Source organism: Lygodium microphyllum, chromosome 8, assembly GCF_053477565.2.
Source record: "Lygodium microphyllum isolate KBCC chromosome 8, Lygodium_microphyllum_v1.1.10, whole genome shotgun sequence".
NCBI lineage: Eukaryota > Viridiplantae > Streptophyta > Polypodiopsida > Schizaeales > Lygodiaceae > Lygodium > Lygodium microphyllum.
Genome location: NC_141142.1, coordinates 111,309,349 through 111,322,776, shown reverse-complemented (window position 1 = coordinate 111,322,776; position 13,428 = coordinate 111,309,349). Strand labels below are relative to the sequence as shown.

At 40.9% G+C, this 13,428-nt stretch overlaps 1 protein-coding gene across 9 annotated transcripts; it reads right to left on the bottom strand.

The window, feature by feature from the left end:
• Positions 1-3,949: 3,949 nt before the first annotated feature.
• On the bottom strand, positions 3,950-8,493 carry LOC148032741 (putative pentatricopeptide repeat-containing protein At3g01580). 9 transcript variants are annotated; one of them, XM_087683401.1, is made up of 4 exons: positions 8,096-8,492; positions 7,616-8,002; positions 7,296-7,375; positions 3,951-7,154 (listed from the first exon to the last, which is right to left on the bottom strand). In XM_087683401.1, the coding sequence occupies exons 1-4, from the start codon at positions 8,142-8,144 to the stop codon at positions 4,785-4,787; spliced, it is 2,886 nt and encodes a 961-aa protein (XP_087539527.1). In that variant the 5' UTR covers positions 8,145-8,492; the 3' UTR covers positions 3,951-4,784. The 9 variants fall into 9 exon arrangements, with proteins under 9 accessions (XP_087539522.1, XP_087539525.1, XP_087539524.1 ...); XM_087683396.1 differs by having other exon boundaries at positions 3,950-6,749; positions 6,828-8,002; positions 8,096-8,493; XM_087683399.1 differs by having other exon boundaries at positions 3,950-6,827; positions 7,014-8,002; positions 8,096-8,493.
• Between the last annotated feature and the right edge of the window lie 4,935 nt (positions 8,494-13,428).

Here is a 13,428-nt window from a genome sequence, read left to right as displayed (position 1 = left end):
TACCAACTGTAACATGTCCACTAATATCATCCAGGACACGTCTTAGCAGTCCATCGGAAAGGATGTCTAGAAAGCTCCGCCCGGCACTCCCATGGAATGTTACGAGGTTTGCGATCTAGGGCTTTCCGCGTCTGCCACGTAGCGGAAGTATTCTAGTCAATCCCACTTAGGATTGACCGAAATTTGGGTTTTGCTGATTGGTCATTTCCTAATAGCAACTAGCGTCGGACCCAAGTGAACTACTTTACGCAGAAACGCCAGGTCCGAAGCGGATTCACGCCGCACTTGGTTCAGAGAGAATGGGAAACAAGAGGGCTGCAAAGCTCAACCTCTTTGTCATAAGGCATAGTCCCATTCCGTTCCCCTAAAAAAGCATAAATCGGTTAAGACATAACTCTAGGTCAACGCTTTTGTTGTTCGTGTCCTTTGACGATCATCCCGCTGTTCTTCGAGATTTGAGAAAAGTTTCCGGCCAACCAGGACCACCCAACCGTAGGACGGACCCATGGCCCATCCTCCGCATTTTCCTCGGTTTGTTTTAGTTAGGTAATTATCTAACACGTTAGTTGGACATGTAACAATCAGCTTCTTTAATTAATCCGTTAAGCACCGGTTCCTTCACGTAATCTTATCATGTGACATAGAAAAACAATATCAGACAAGTTCTTTGTTAATACATCATCATATTTATCTTTGAAATACAAGGAGTTCCATCCGTAGGCTTGTCTATAATCCACTCGAAGGCTATCCAGTAATCCACAGGGATCACTATTCCAAGCTTCCACCCATAGACTAGTATGCGGGCCTCGAGATCCAATCCCGAGTCACATTAGCCTCTTGTGCAGGACCCAGAAGGCGAGGGATTTACAGCCAGAGCCCCCCTTAGCACCCAAGCGTCCTCCTGCTCCAAGTAGTGCTCAACGGAGAGACCTCTCGCGGCAGGTTCGGTCTACGTACCCGGCGCGGTCAATAACCCCCTTGGTTAGGGTCAGGCAGTCAGTCGGGGGTAACTGAAGCTGCCTCTCCCTTTAGGCCCTCAACCTGAAGTATAGATATTTATTTAATTTGTAATTCATAAATCAAAACAGTGCTCTAAAATCTCTAGCAAGCACAAACATTTCCATTAATCGATCTTGTTGTTGGCAAACTACTAAGGAATGAATCTTTCCTTTTGAATATATCTAGTATTCGATCCGGGGTGTTCTACAACTTGGCAAGATCCTTTTTATTCTGGGTTAGGACGTACCCTATTAACCCAACTTGGTCAACCCTAAAGTTCATTGGATACTTTAGTTTCCGTTCTTTAACCTTCCTTACTTAGGACATCAAAGAATACATCCTCATGCAAGATAACTTGCGTAAGGATTCTCCATCCTTGATGCGGGAATTTATTCTTTCTCTTTGTGAATCAATCACAAGACCATATGTCTTCATACTTGCCGTGCAAGTCCTGCATCGTACTATGCGATAATGAAGTTACAAAACAATCCGTTTCAATTTCTTTAAATTGACGTTTGTCAGATTTAGGGTTTCCTAACTTTTTTTTTTTAATGAAACTCAAGGACAAATCCTAGTTCTTTTACATTTTCAATTTACTGATTCTACAATCCGAGAATGTGGGCAAGTATTTAAGGTATAAACGTTTCTTGGATTTTTAATTCATCCCAATGAATATTTCACAGCATAGGTATTTCTAAGTTTATATTAATTCGGTTAACTTTTAGAAGGTAATATCGAGATTACCTCGGCACGATTTGTTATCTACGTGACAATTGATTTTTCAGTCCTAAACTTTATTGCTTTGAGGTTAGGTAAATTCAATTAATCTTCCTTTTCCTTGTGAACAAAACTCATGCCAAATAAACAATCTTTTTCTTGCTAAGATATGCAGTTAGCAATGATAACTTCCTAGAGTTTAAGCAACGTAAGAAACCTTTCATGAATTTCAAGAAACAATCTTTTCCTTGCTAAGATATGCAGTTTGTAAAAAGAATAGGGGTTAATGATGCAAGATGCAGTTTTTATACCTTCACGATTTAACCGAAATATACTACTATAGTGGATAGATAATCCGAGAATGTGGGCAAGTATTTAAGGTATAAACGTTTCTTGGATTTTTAATTCATTCCCAATGAATATTTCACAGCATAGGTATTTTTAAGTTTATATTAATTCGGTTAACTTTTAGAAGGTAATATCGAGATCACCTCGGCACGATTTATTATCTACGTGACAATTGATTTTTCAGTCCTAAACTTTATTGCTTTGAGGTTAGATAAATTCAATTAATCTTCCTTTTCCTTGCGAACAAAATTCATACCAAATAAACAATCTTTTTCTTGCTAAGATATGCAGTTAGCAATGATAACTTCCTAGAGTTTAAGCAGCGTAAGAAACCTTTCATGAATTTCAAGAAATAATATTTTCCTTGCTAAGATATGCAGTTTGTAAAAAGAATAGGGGTTAATGATGCAAGATGCAGTTTTTATACCTTCACGATTTAACCGAAATATACTACTATAGTGGGTAGATAATCTTGCTTGTAATTCGTTTCAATGCATAATGCTATTTAAAGGAAAACTATGTTTTATACTTTATCCATTTTGCATGTTCAACTAAACTAAATTCCTTCATCGTAAATAACTAGGACAAAATATATCTTATCCCTAACAATTCATCTTGCATGATTGAATTAAAACCGATATAAAACCAAGAAGGAAAAACCTGGTTTTGGGGTGAGATATCCACATGGATACCGGGAGATGACCCTCCCACAGCTACTCCTTGGACTTTCTTAGGCAGCATCACAGTCGTAATCCTTCGAACGTGAAGGCAGCTTTACACTCCGTTTCGGAATTCCACCGTCGCTTCAATACTCTTCTTCTCTCTTTCGAGACAAGGAGCCGTTAAAGGATTGACCACGAGAAGGGGAGTAATAAGACCTTTAAGGTCTTAGCTTCTTCAAGAGGAAAAGGTTTACAAAGCCTAAAAAGGCCCTATAGGGGTATATACACAGTAAAAAGGGAGTGTGTGAGTGTGGTTTCGCAAACATATGAAGGGCCTTGGGAGATCTTTGGGCTTGGGAGTAAAAGGTATAGGAAGGGGGATTTTTTTTTTGGAAAGGTTTTAGGACACGGAGTAGTAATGGCTTTAGGGATTTAAACCCGGGGTGAAAGGGAAAAGGTGAAGGGTGAAGGGCTTATAGCATGGGGGAGAGGGAAAAGGGTGTGTAAGGAAAAGGGGACACTGGGGTTAAAAAGGGGCTTAGGGGGGTATGTTAAAAAGGAATATGAGGGGGGGTGCAACACGGGGTTTCAAAGAAAACACAAGAAGGGACTTATAAATTTAAGCACGGGGGGGGGGAGGGGGGTGGTTTTGTGAAAGGATAAAAGGGAATAAAACCGGGAGGGGGGTGAAAGGGTAAGTGAAGGGTATAGGAAGGGGGCTTAGAGGAGCCCCCCCTTAGAAGCTTCATGAAGCTTCTGTGGGGGTCAAGAGCCACGGGGGGGGGGAGGGGGGCGAGGGGGGCGGGGGGTTATTCCGACGGTGACGACGGGCGGCGGCGGGGGGGGGGGGGGGGGGGGGGGGGGGTGAAAGTCTGCAGGCAGCGGCGCTGGGAGGGCAACCCTCGTCTGGGCAAACGGCGACGAGGTGGCTTATCCCTCACTCCTTCCACAGATTGCAGGGTGGCAGCGCAGCATTTGGTAGCCCTCAACGCTCTCTCCCGTGTCCTTCCACACTCCCTCGTCGACTGCAGCGTTATTGTGGCGACCCTCTTCCATCCTTCGTACCCCCCCAGCAGCAGGCCCCCCCTTCTGGTTAAATAGGGGAGGGGAGGGAATCCTCCCCCTCAAACGTGTCCATTCGCATGGATCCTCCTTGTTCCAAGCTCCAGCAAGGAGCTTGGTGTCCCATGCTTCCCTCCCTCTCCCCCAGCTCGACAGTCGGCTGGGGGAAGGAGGGAGTAAATAAAAAAATTTGCCTTAATCTATAAAAAAAAATGAACCCAAAGCCCTATTCACGCGTAATAAGATTTAGATTTGTTACATCTACTATACTTCTTCACAGGTTTCCTCTCAATTGTAGTTCTTGGATTACATGTGTTTCCCCTCGTCATCAACACCCTTGATACATAACTATGACTTTTGGATCTTATTGTGTTCATATTTGCCATACATTTGAAAGTTGTATGCAGGTGGAGCACGTCTCTTTCACTCCTCTTAGGGCACCTTAGTCCTAAGAGGAAGTGTTGAGCAACCAAAGTCATGACGTCCTAGAGCTGCCACCTCATCAGCTAGTTGCCATAGCCTACTGCCCAACAAGAGCTTGTCATATACCTACCTTTTCTTGTTCTGGCAACTTTCCTCTCCTCTAGTCCCTAGTAAACATGTCCTTCCTTTACAAAGGGCATGTTGTGGGCATCCCAATTGTCCACTCTCATATCATTCTGAACTGATTACTCCCCCCTCATCAACTTTCCTCTCCTCTAGTCCCTAGTAAATGCTGTCTTTTCCTGGGGCTGCCACCTTCTTGGAGCTCCCACCACTGCCTTGGAGTTGGTGCCCAGATAGCTGGAGTTGCCACCCATCCTTGTTGGCTTCCACCCACAATGGCAGGCTGCCACCCAGCCCTCAGGAGCAGCTGCCCACTTGCATTTTCAGGTTTTACCCCTTCTTGAAGTTGGTTGCTCATCAGCTGCTGCAGCTGCCATCTCTTCCATGAAGCTGCCCTCCACATGAAGTTTTAGTGAACACTCCCGTTTAGGTTGGATTGCCAGGGTTTAATCAGCACACACAAGCAGAATGCCAGTTAATCAGAGTCTCCTGAATGTGCTGTCCATAGATGCCTTCCAGTTTGTAATGAGGAACCCCCCCAGAGAAAGCATCTTGCTGAGTTTCATATATGATTGGCTCTGAAACAAAATCTTCCTGTGGCACATGTGCATCTTCCTTCAATGATGAGCACAATCTCTTCATTTTGACATACACGTCATCATTTTGTGGGTGAGTATCGACACCTACAACAAACTGATATACATCCTTGTTCACTTCAAGCCATGCCATGCCAGATATTTTACATGCAAGTGCAGACTTTCTTAGGTTATTTACATCGTCAACCTCATCCAACATGTCATTACCAGCATACGTATTTGATGTAAGCACATAAATGGATGCATTGCTTGGGTTCAATTGAACCAGTTTGTCAACGCAACATAATCCTATCTCTAGATTATTGAAGAGCCTACAGCTATTTAACAAGGAGGTCCATACAACAGCATCTGGTTCACAATTCATTGCTAGAATCAACTTAAAGGCCTCTTCCAAGTATCCTGCACTGCCAAGGAGGTCCACCATGCAACTATAATGTTCAAGACAAGGTTTTATGCTATGGACTTCAATCATGGATTTGAAGGACTCGCGACCTTCCTCAACAAGTCCTCCCTGTCTACAAGCATTCAAAATACCTGTATAGACCGCATCATTTGGCCTCAAGCCTCGCTGTTGCATGTCCTCAAGACACTGCTTAGCAAGTACATATGCTCCATGCCGCCCATATCCTCCTACTAAAGCACTCCATGACACAACATCTGGATCCGGTAATTTGTTGAACACCAGCACTCCATCTCCCAAACTGCTACACTTTGCATACATGTCAATAAGGGTGTTGCTAATGGCAACATCTGCATCAAGCCCATTGAGAATGACCCTGTCATGCAGCAATCTACCCTGGGTTATTGCTCCAATGCTGCAGCAAGCTTTCAATGCACATAAGAAAGTGACTTTAATTGGTTTGATGCCTTCTTTTTGCATTCTCCCCCAAAGCCTAAGAGCAATAATATTCTGGTTTTGCTGGACATAGGCTGTGATAAGTGCATCCCAAGAGACAACATTTCGATTTTGCAGCCTTTCAAAGACTGCACGTGCATCCTCTAGACTACCACATTTTCCATACATATCAATTAAAGCATTACCTATTGTTACATCTATCTGATCCTGAAATCCAACAACCTGATCATGAATTAATCTGCCCTGTTGCAAAGCTACGATTTTCCCACAGGCCTTCAACATGCATAAAATCGCTATTTTGTCTGGTGTGACTCCTTCCTGATGCATCTTGAAAAAGAGTTCAAGTGCAAGAAAATCATGCCCATGCTGTGCATAACCAGCAATCATTACACCCCATGCTGCAACCACACGTTCTGGCAATCCATCAAACACTTTATTTGCTTCCTCCAAACTACCACATTTGCAATACATGTCCATAAGGGTATTTCCAATAATGAGATCAGACTTGTAGCCCTTTCTGATTACCTGATCATGCAACAACCTGCCATGCTGTATGGCAATGGCATTACTACATGCTTTGAGAGCACTCGAAAACGCTGTGCTGTCTGCTTCAATGCCTTCCTGTTGCATTCTTTCAAATAGCTCGAGGGCATGTAAATCCTGTTCACTTTGAGCATGTCCTGCTATCATTGCACTCCATGAAACCACATCTTTTCTGGGCAGACTATCAAACATTCGCTGGGCATCATGTAAACTGCCACATTTAGAATACATATAAATGAGAGCATTTCCAATGACCAAATCAGGAATAAGAATACTTCTAGCAATTTGTCCATGTATGAACCTACCATGCCTCAGGGCTTGAATGCTACCACAAGCTTTCAAGATACAGGAAAATGTGAACTGGTCTGGCTTATATCCCTCCTGTTGCATTCTCGAATACAACTCAAGAGCAAGCTGAGCCTGATCATTCTGAGTGTTAGCCACAATAATCACACTCCATGACACCACATCTCGAGTTTTCATACCATCAAAGACTACCTGTGCACAGTTGAGACTTCCACATTTAGCATACATATCAATCAAGCTATTTCCCAGCACCACATCTACACTGAGTCTGCAGCTGAGAATTTGACTATGTATAAAGCTTCCCTGCTGCAATGCCTTTAGGCTACCACAAGCTTTCAGAATGCAAGAATAAATGAAATTATCCGCCTGAACACCTACTTGTTTCATTGTTTGAAAAAGTTGTAGAGCAAAAACATTGTTACCATGTTGTGCATACCCTGCAATCAATGCACCCCATGATACAACATTACCATCCTGCAACCTGCCAAACAGTTTGTGTGCCTCCACTAGGCCACCAGACTTGGCATACATGTCAATAAGAGTACAAGACAGGAGAGTGTCAGTCTCTAATCCTTCTCTAATGACCTGATCATATATTTGGCTCCCCCTCATTAAGTCTCCCAAACTTGAACATGCTTTCAGAATACTTAAAAAAATTACCACATTAGGTTCTACACCTCTCTTATTCATTTCCTCAAACATCTGAAGGGCACGTACACCATCACCGTCTTCTGCATACCCTGTGATTATCGCGCCCCATGAGAAAACATCTTGACTAGACATAATGTCAAAAACTTTGTGTGCCTCCTTTAGGCATTTACATTTTGCGTACAAGTTGATTAAGGTGTTGCATACAACTCTGTCTGAGTCAAACCCACTTTTAATTATTAGTTCATGCAAATGCCTGCCCCAACTTGGATATCGTGCACGAGTACACACCTTTAACAAGGACAAGAAAGTGAGCTTGTCAGGATTTATACCCTTCTCCTGCATTCTGATAAATTGTTCCATCGCATTTTCATTATCCCCAGACGAGGTATGTGCTGAGATGATTGCATTCCATACATACAGACTCGGTTTTGGAAGCTCATCAAACTCTTGAGTGGCTTCTTCCAGACTTCCACAAGAGGCAAGCATTCGGACGAGGCACTCCCTGATTAATGCACATGACACAAGTCCGCTGCTGATCAACAAAGAGTGCACTTGATCGCTACCTGCTTTGTCTCTCTTTCTGGTGCACTCCAGCATAAGCATGTAGACTATGTCTTTGGATAGAGACACACCCTGTTTGCTTAGAGAGGCTGCAAACTGAATTGCCTCATGAAGCCGCTTCTCTTTGCAAAGCTTGCTAACTTCGGCAGATTGACCTGCAAAAAGACAGATAACAACATTATGAGGCATGAGCGGTGATGCATTTCTATGGGCAAATAAGCCGAGTTCGAGTAAGTAATCATGATCACATGTCAAGGCTGAGAGTAGTCGCTCCGGTCGGTGCGCTAGGAGGATCATCTATCTGTGAGCCTCATTCGTTTAAAGGAGAAGTAGAAATGGCTGAAGCGCGGGTTTTTTGCATCGAGAAAGAGATGAAGAGACGGAACTGCGCAGCACGCAGCGTGTTGCGGCAACACCCCTGCTCGATCATCTTCTCTGGTCGCTACAGACACAGAGAGAGAGAGAGAGATTTGAATTTTACGAGAAAAAAAAAGAGAGAGATTTGATGAGAGTAGGGAAGAGAATATTTAGGGTCGGATGGAATGTGTTTTTCAAGCCAAATTTTGGTAATTTGTGTTTTTCAGGCCAAATTTTGGTAATTTGCTTTGCCTTGAGAAACATCTACCCTTCTGGCCACTAGTCACACATTGCACCGTTTCCTAATTTGCAAAGCTCATGAGGCTCTCTCTCTCCTTCGTTTGTGTGGTTTCTCTTTGCTCATAAAAGAAAAAATCGTGTGCTTCGTACGCAAACTAGGTTGACACGTGCAGTCAAGTTTAGGGATTGGGATTCTGTGTGTTTTTTATGGATTATCTTAATCTTATCGTAGAATGTGTTTTGGACCATATTTAAGCGAGATGAATACACATCTTTCAAATTATGCATGAGATAAATAATACTCACAAGTTTCTAAATATTTTGCGACAAAATTGTTGCACAACCTTACATGTCATATTCATGAAAAGTATCTCACAAAACATAAAAACCAAAACCACAAAGTTGGTTGGTCAAAGTCTAAGATATGATTGCTTTCACTTGTCACTAATTTTTTGGTTAATAATTAACTTACAAGATCATAAAAGCATAGCAATAACACAAAAAGCATATAAGCATAGTATAGAAGCAGCATATCAAAGAGCTGGCACAAGCCCCTTCATTGTTTAATAATTATAGGGGGAAATTGTCATTCTCCCATCTTTCGAGAAGTTGCACACTTTTCTTTGCTTTTTTTTACTTTGATTTACAGTTCATTATGACAAAACTGAAAAAAATGTAAATTCTAACCTTACAACAGCTTGTACATATAAAAATTGTAGTTGCCTTTGCTTAAGTGAAGACTACAATGATGAGACACAATTGAATGAGCAAACCATATTAGTTCTAAGTGCAACGATTATTAGTTTACCTAAGACTATTGAATACAATTTTTATTTTCTCAAAATAATGAAAAATACACTAGATTTCACTACACATCATATTTTTATGTGACTATACGAATTAAAGGCTCTAACTTGTCAATGAGGACTATAAGCACAACTACAAGCACAAGCAGAATGATGACTACAAGTATCTACAAGCACCACTTCAATATCAACTAATCAACAATTCGCTAGTATGCAAATTGAAAAGCTCATAATGGGCATACATACATATCATGAACCACCATGCTATTAATCATCACTTGAGATGAACCAAGGGACCCTCATGATGATGGCAAATCATGCATCAGATTCAAGTCTGTAGTAGCTTGTGTTGGAATCCGATCAATAACTACAATGGTTAACTTCGAGTGGAGCCATCGAGGCTCAATTCTCTGCACCAAGAGCCAACAGAACTATACTAAAGCTTGAGTCCAATGGGTTGTGTCTGGGATCAAGTGGTGCAAGTATGGCATCGAAGATGGTGATTAGTGGTTGGTGGTTGCTAGTGCCCACATGGCCTAGTGATCATAGGTTGCATGTCTCTTGAGAGATGCTCTACAATTGAGACATTTTGGAGGCACTTGAGTGACACACTCAAGCATCCCTCAAAAGTAGTGGCACTACTCTAGGTGTTGCACTTAGCGTTAGGGTGGGTCAATCATTCAAACTTGAGTGGATTCAAGTTGAAGTGGAGTTGGAGTGGAATTGGATTGAAGTGGAGAACCAATGTGGCTATAGCTTGAGTGCTTGCCTTGGATACGAGGGTGGATTTGGATGCCTGCAGGGTAGAGGGAATGGTGCAACCTTGAGTGTTTGGCATGGTGGATAGATATGAAGGTAGAGAGGCTGATAAGAGTGAAGTCAATACGAAGCAAGGCTTTATTTTGCATGAGGAGGCTACCAGGAAACAAAGCTATGAGGCTTTCCTATGAGCGAAGCTTTATTGTTGACAAGGCCAAGCCTTTTTGATAAGCTAAGCTTAAGTTTTTTGCTTTTACTGTTATGTATCTTTTTACACATGCACATTATAGTTTAGAGTGGAAATTTTAAAAAAGTGTAAATTGGGGAAAAAAAAAGGGAGTAAATCATAAAAAAGATCAAATAAAAGTGATATTTTGTTGCACATGTAATTATGAGGCACTTTGTACCTAATACGTGAAATATCAAGAATTCTTTCCTTTGATGGCAAAATATGAAGGGATGGGCCTATGTGGCACTTTGTACCTGATACATGAAATATCAGGATTTATTTCCTTTGATGGTAAAATATGAACTCAGATCATGATTTGCATACATATTTAAGACCTATGTGTGAATAATAATTTTGTGTGTGTGAGATGCAAAGGTTGAGTAGAAAACATATTTATCCATATAGAAACTTTATTAGGATCTGTTGGAATAGAATTGAAATTATATTATAGTTTAGCCTCATCATAAGCTTTGGAAGTAGAATCCATACTAACCACAGTTATCATTAAGATGTTTCTTCATGAACTACATAAATGCTACATCTCACGCATGAAAGCCTAGCATACATAATATTAATTTGTCATATAAAATCTTATTGATCTAAGTTACAATTAAATGTTTAAAATGATAAAACAATGTGTTCACTTGGATCAATTAGCTTGGCAAAATTTGAGGTATTGTGTTGATAAGGGAACAAAGATTGCTAATGGGTAATGAAAGGAGTATTGGTTTGCACCAAAGTCAAACTATGAATGTCACCCAATGGTCAATGCTGATGGATAGAGATGTCATCCACTAGTTTTGCCTATCACCACTTTCCTCCAATTGTAAATTGCAATCCACATAATTGGCATGAGTTAGGAAAGGTTGCTAAGAAACGGAAGATAGAGATGGCTTGGAAGTGGGAGAGGTGATTGAAAATGGAGGTAACCATTATTTTGCACTAACCCTTTCTCACACACACACACACACACACACACACACACACACACACACACACTCTCTCTCTCTCTCTCTCTCTCTCTCTCTCTCTCTCTCTCTCTCTCTCTCTCTCTCTCTCTCTCTCTCTCTCTCTCTCTCTCTGTGATATGACCCAAAAAACACACACACAAACTAGAGAAGGAAAGGTCAGTTTAGATCATTATAAATGATTGCTCTTATTCATAAAGCCCATAAAAAGCTACATTCTCTCTCTCTCTCTCTCTCTCTCTCTCTCTCTCTCTCTCTCTCTCTCTCTCTCTCTCTCTCTCTCTCTCTCTCTCTCTCTCTCTCTCTCTCTCTCTCTCTCTCTCTCTCTCTCTCTCTCTCTCTCTCTCTCTCTCTCTCTCTCTCTCTCTCTCTCGCATGTGATATGACCCAAAAAACACACACACACAAACTAGAGAAGGAAAGGTTAGTTTAGATCATTATAAATGATTGCTCTTATTCACAAAGCCCATAAAAAGCTACATTCTCTCTCTCTCTCTCTCTCTCTCTCTCTCTCTCTCTCTCTCTCTCTCTCTCTCTCTCTCTCTCTCTCTCTCTCTCTCTCTCTCTCTCTCTCTCTCTCTCTCTCTCTCTCTCTCTCTCTCTCTCTCTCTCTCTCTCTCTCTCTCTCTCAGTATCATGTCCCATCACATTGAAAAGCCTAGAGAACTCAACGCTTATGTTTGTGTATATATGATACACATATTTCAAGTACAAACAATCTTTGTCCATGAAAAAACTTTATAAATGTTGGAATGCAATAAAAATCATATAATCTTTTAGCCTCATAATAAGCTTTGTAAGTAGAATATCCATACTAACAAATACCACATCTCAATTATGAAAGTGCAGTCTATAAAGTACTAATTTGTCATATATAAAAATATAGACATAAGTTGTAGTTCAATGTTTGAAACCATCAATGTACCATGGAAAAATACGTATTTCATTAGTAAAGGGGCATTGTTAATGGGCAGCGAAAGCAATGTTGATTTGCACCAAAGTCAACCTATTATGCTCAATGTTGATTAATGGAGATAAGGCCCACCAGCCTTACCTATCACCACTTCCTCCAACTACCAATTACAATCCACTTAATTGATATGAGTAGGGAAATGGTGTTAAGTGAATCGGTTGGATAGCTTAGAAGTGGGAGAGGTAGTTGAAATTGGAGACACCATTGCATTGCAATAATCCTTTCTCATACACACACACAGAGACTATTGACGTATAGTCTATGTGTGTATTTGGTGAGTGAAAATTTTACCATGGCTCTAAAGAGATTCAAGAGTGTTCTATTGATACAATATGATGCATTACAAATGCATACGTACACAAAATCCCTATGTTCCTGTTTCTATAATACAATGCCCATGAAATTGTTATATGAATCATGGAAAAAAACAAAGGCCAAAAACTCTCCACTACACAACTCCTCCCTTGCCACACACACTCCTCTCTCTACCTTTGAATCAAGTACATATCAATCTTGGTGCTCAAAACAAAATCAACACTTAAATATACTTGCCTATCTTCATTGCGAAATACCTTCATGTGAGCTTAAATAAGAGTCTAGCTATTATAAAATATAAAATATTGACATTAGCATGTGTGCGTGCATGTGTGTGTGTGTGTGTGCATGCGTGCGTGTGTGCACGCGTGTGTGTGTGTGTGCGCACGCGCGCATGCATGTGCGCGTGTGTGCGTGTGCGCATGTGCGCACGCGTGCGTGCGTGCGTGCATGCTATGGAAAATATACATTCATCTTTGCATTAGTGATTGTGCATGCCTTAATAAAGAGGCATTACTTCATTTGGTAGTAATTCAAACTCAACATATGTCAATATTTTTTTTGCTACTTGCTTGCTTAGTTGCATAAGAAATATATGCAAGATACATTGTGTTGATATAGTATAAATAATTGGATCCCTCCAAAATGATAAGAACCACAAAAAGTGGCATAAACTCACATACGCCTCGTAAGATCACACACATGTTCTTCACAAACAAATAAAAAGACAAAACATAAAAATGTTGTTTTCCATAGTTGAAATGACAACTTTGTAGCTATGACATTTGGATCAAAACGTCTAGATGTGCCTAAAGATCCTGTGCCAAAACCAATAGAAGCCTTGTAAGAAAAGCTTCATATGAAGTAAGACATGATTGTGGAGCTTTGCCAGTCTTAATAATGGTGCTAATGATTTGTTAAAGTATATTAAGAT

Coding starts and splice junctions, on each gene's coding strand:
- LOC148032741 (XM_087683395.1), bottom strand. CDS start 8,144: ATGATCCTCCTAGCGCACCGACCGGAGCGACTACTCTCAGCCTTGACA. Junction 8,003..8,095: donor ACTACTCTCAGCCTTGACAT/GTGATCATGATT, acceptor GTCTTTTTGCAG/GTCAATCTGCCGAAGTTAGC.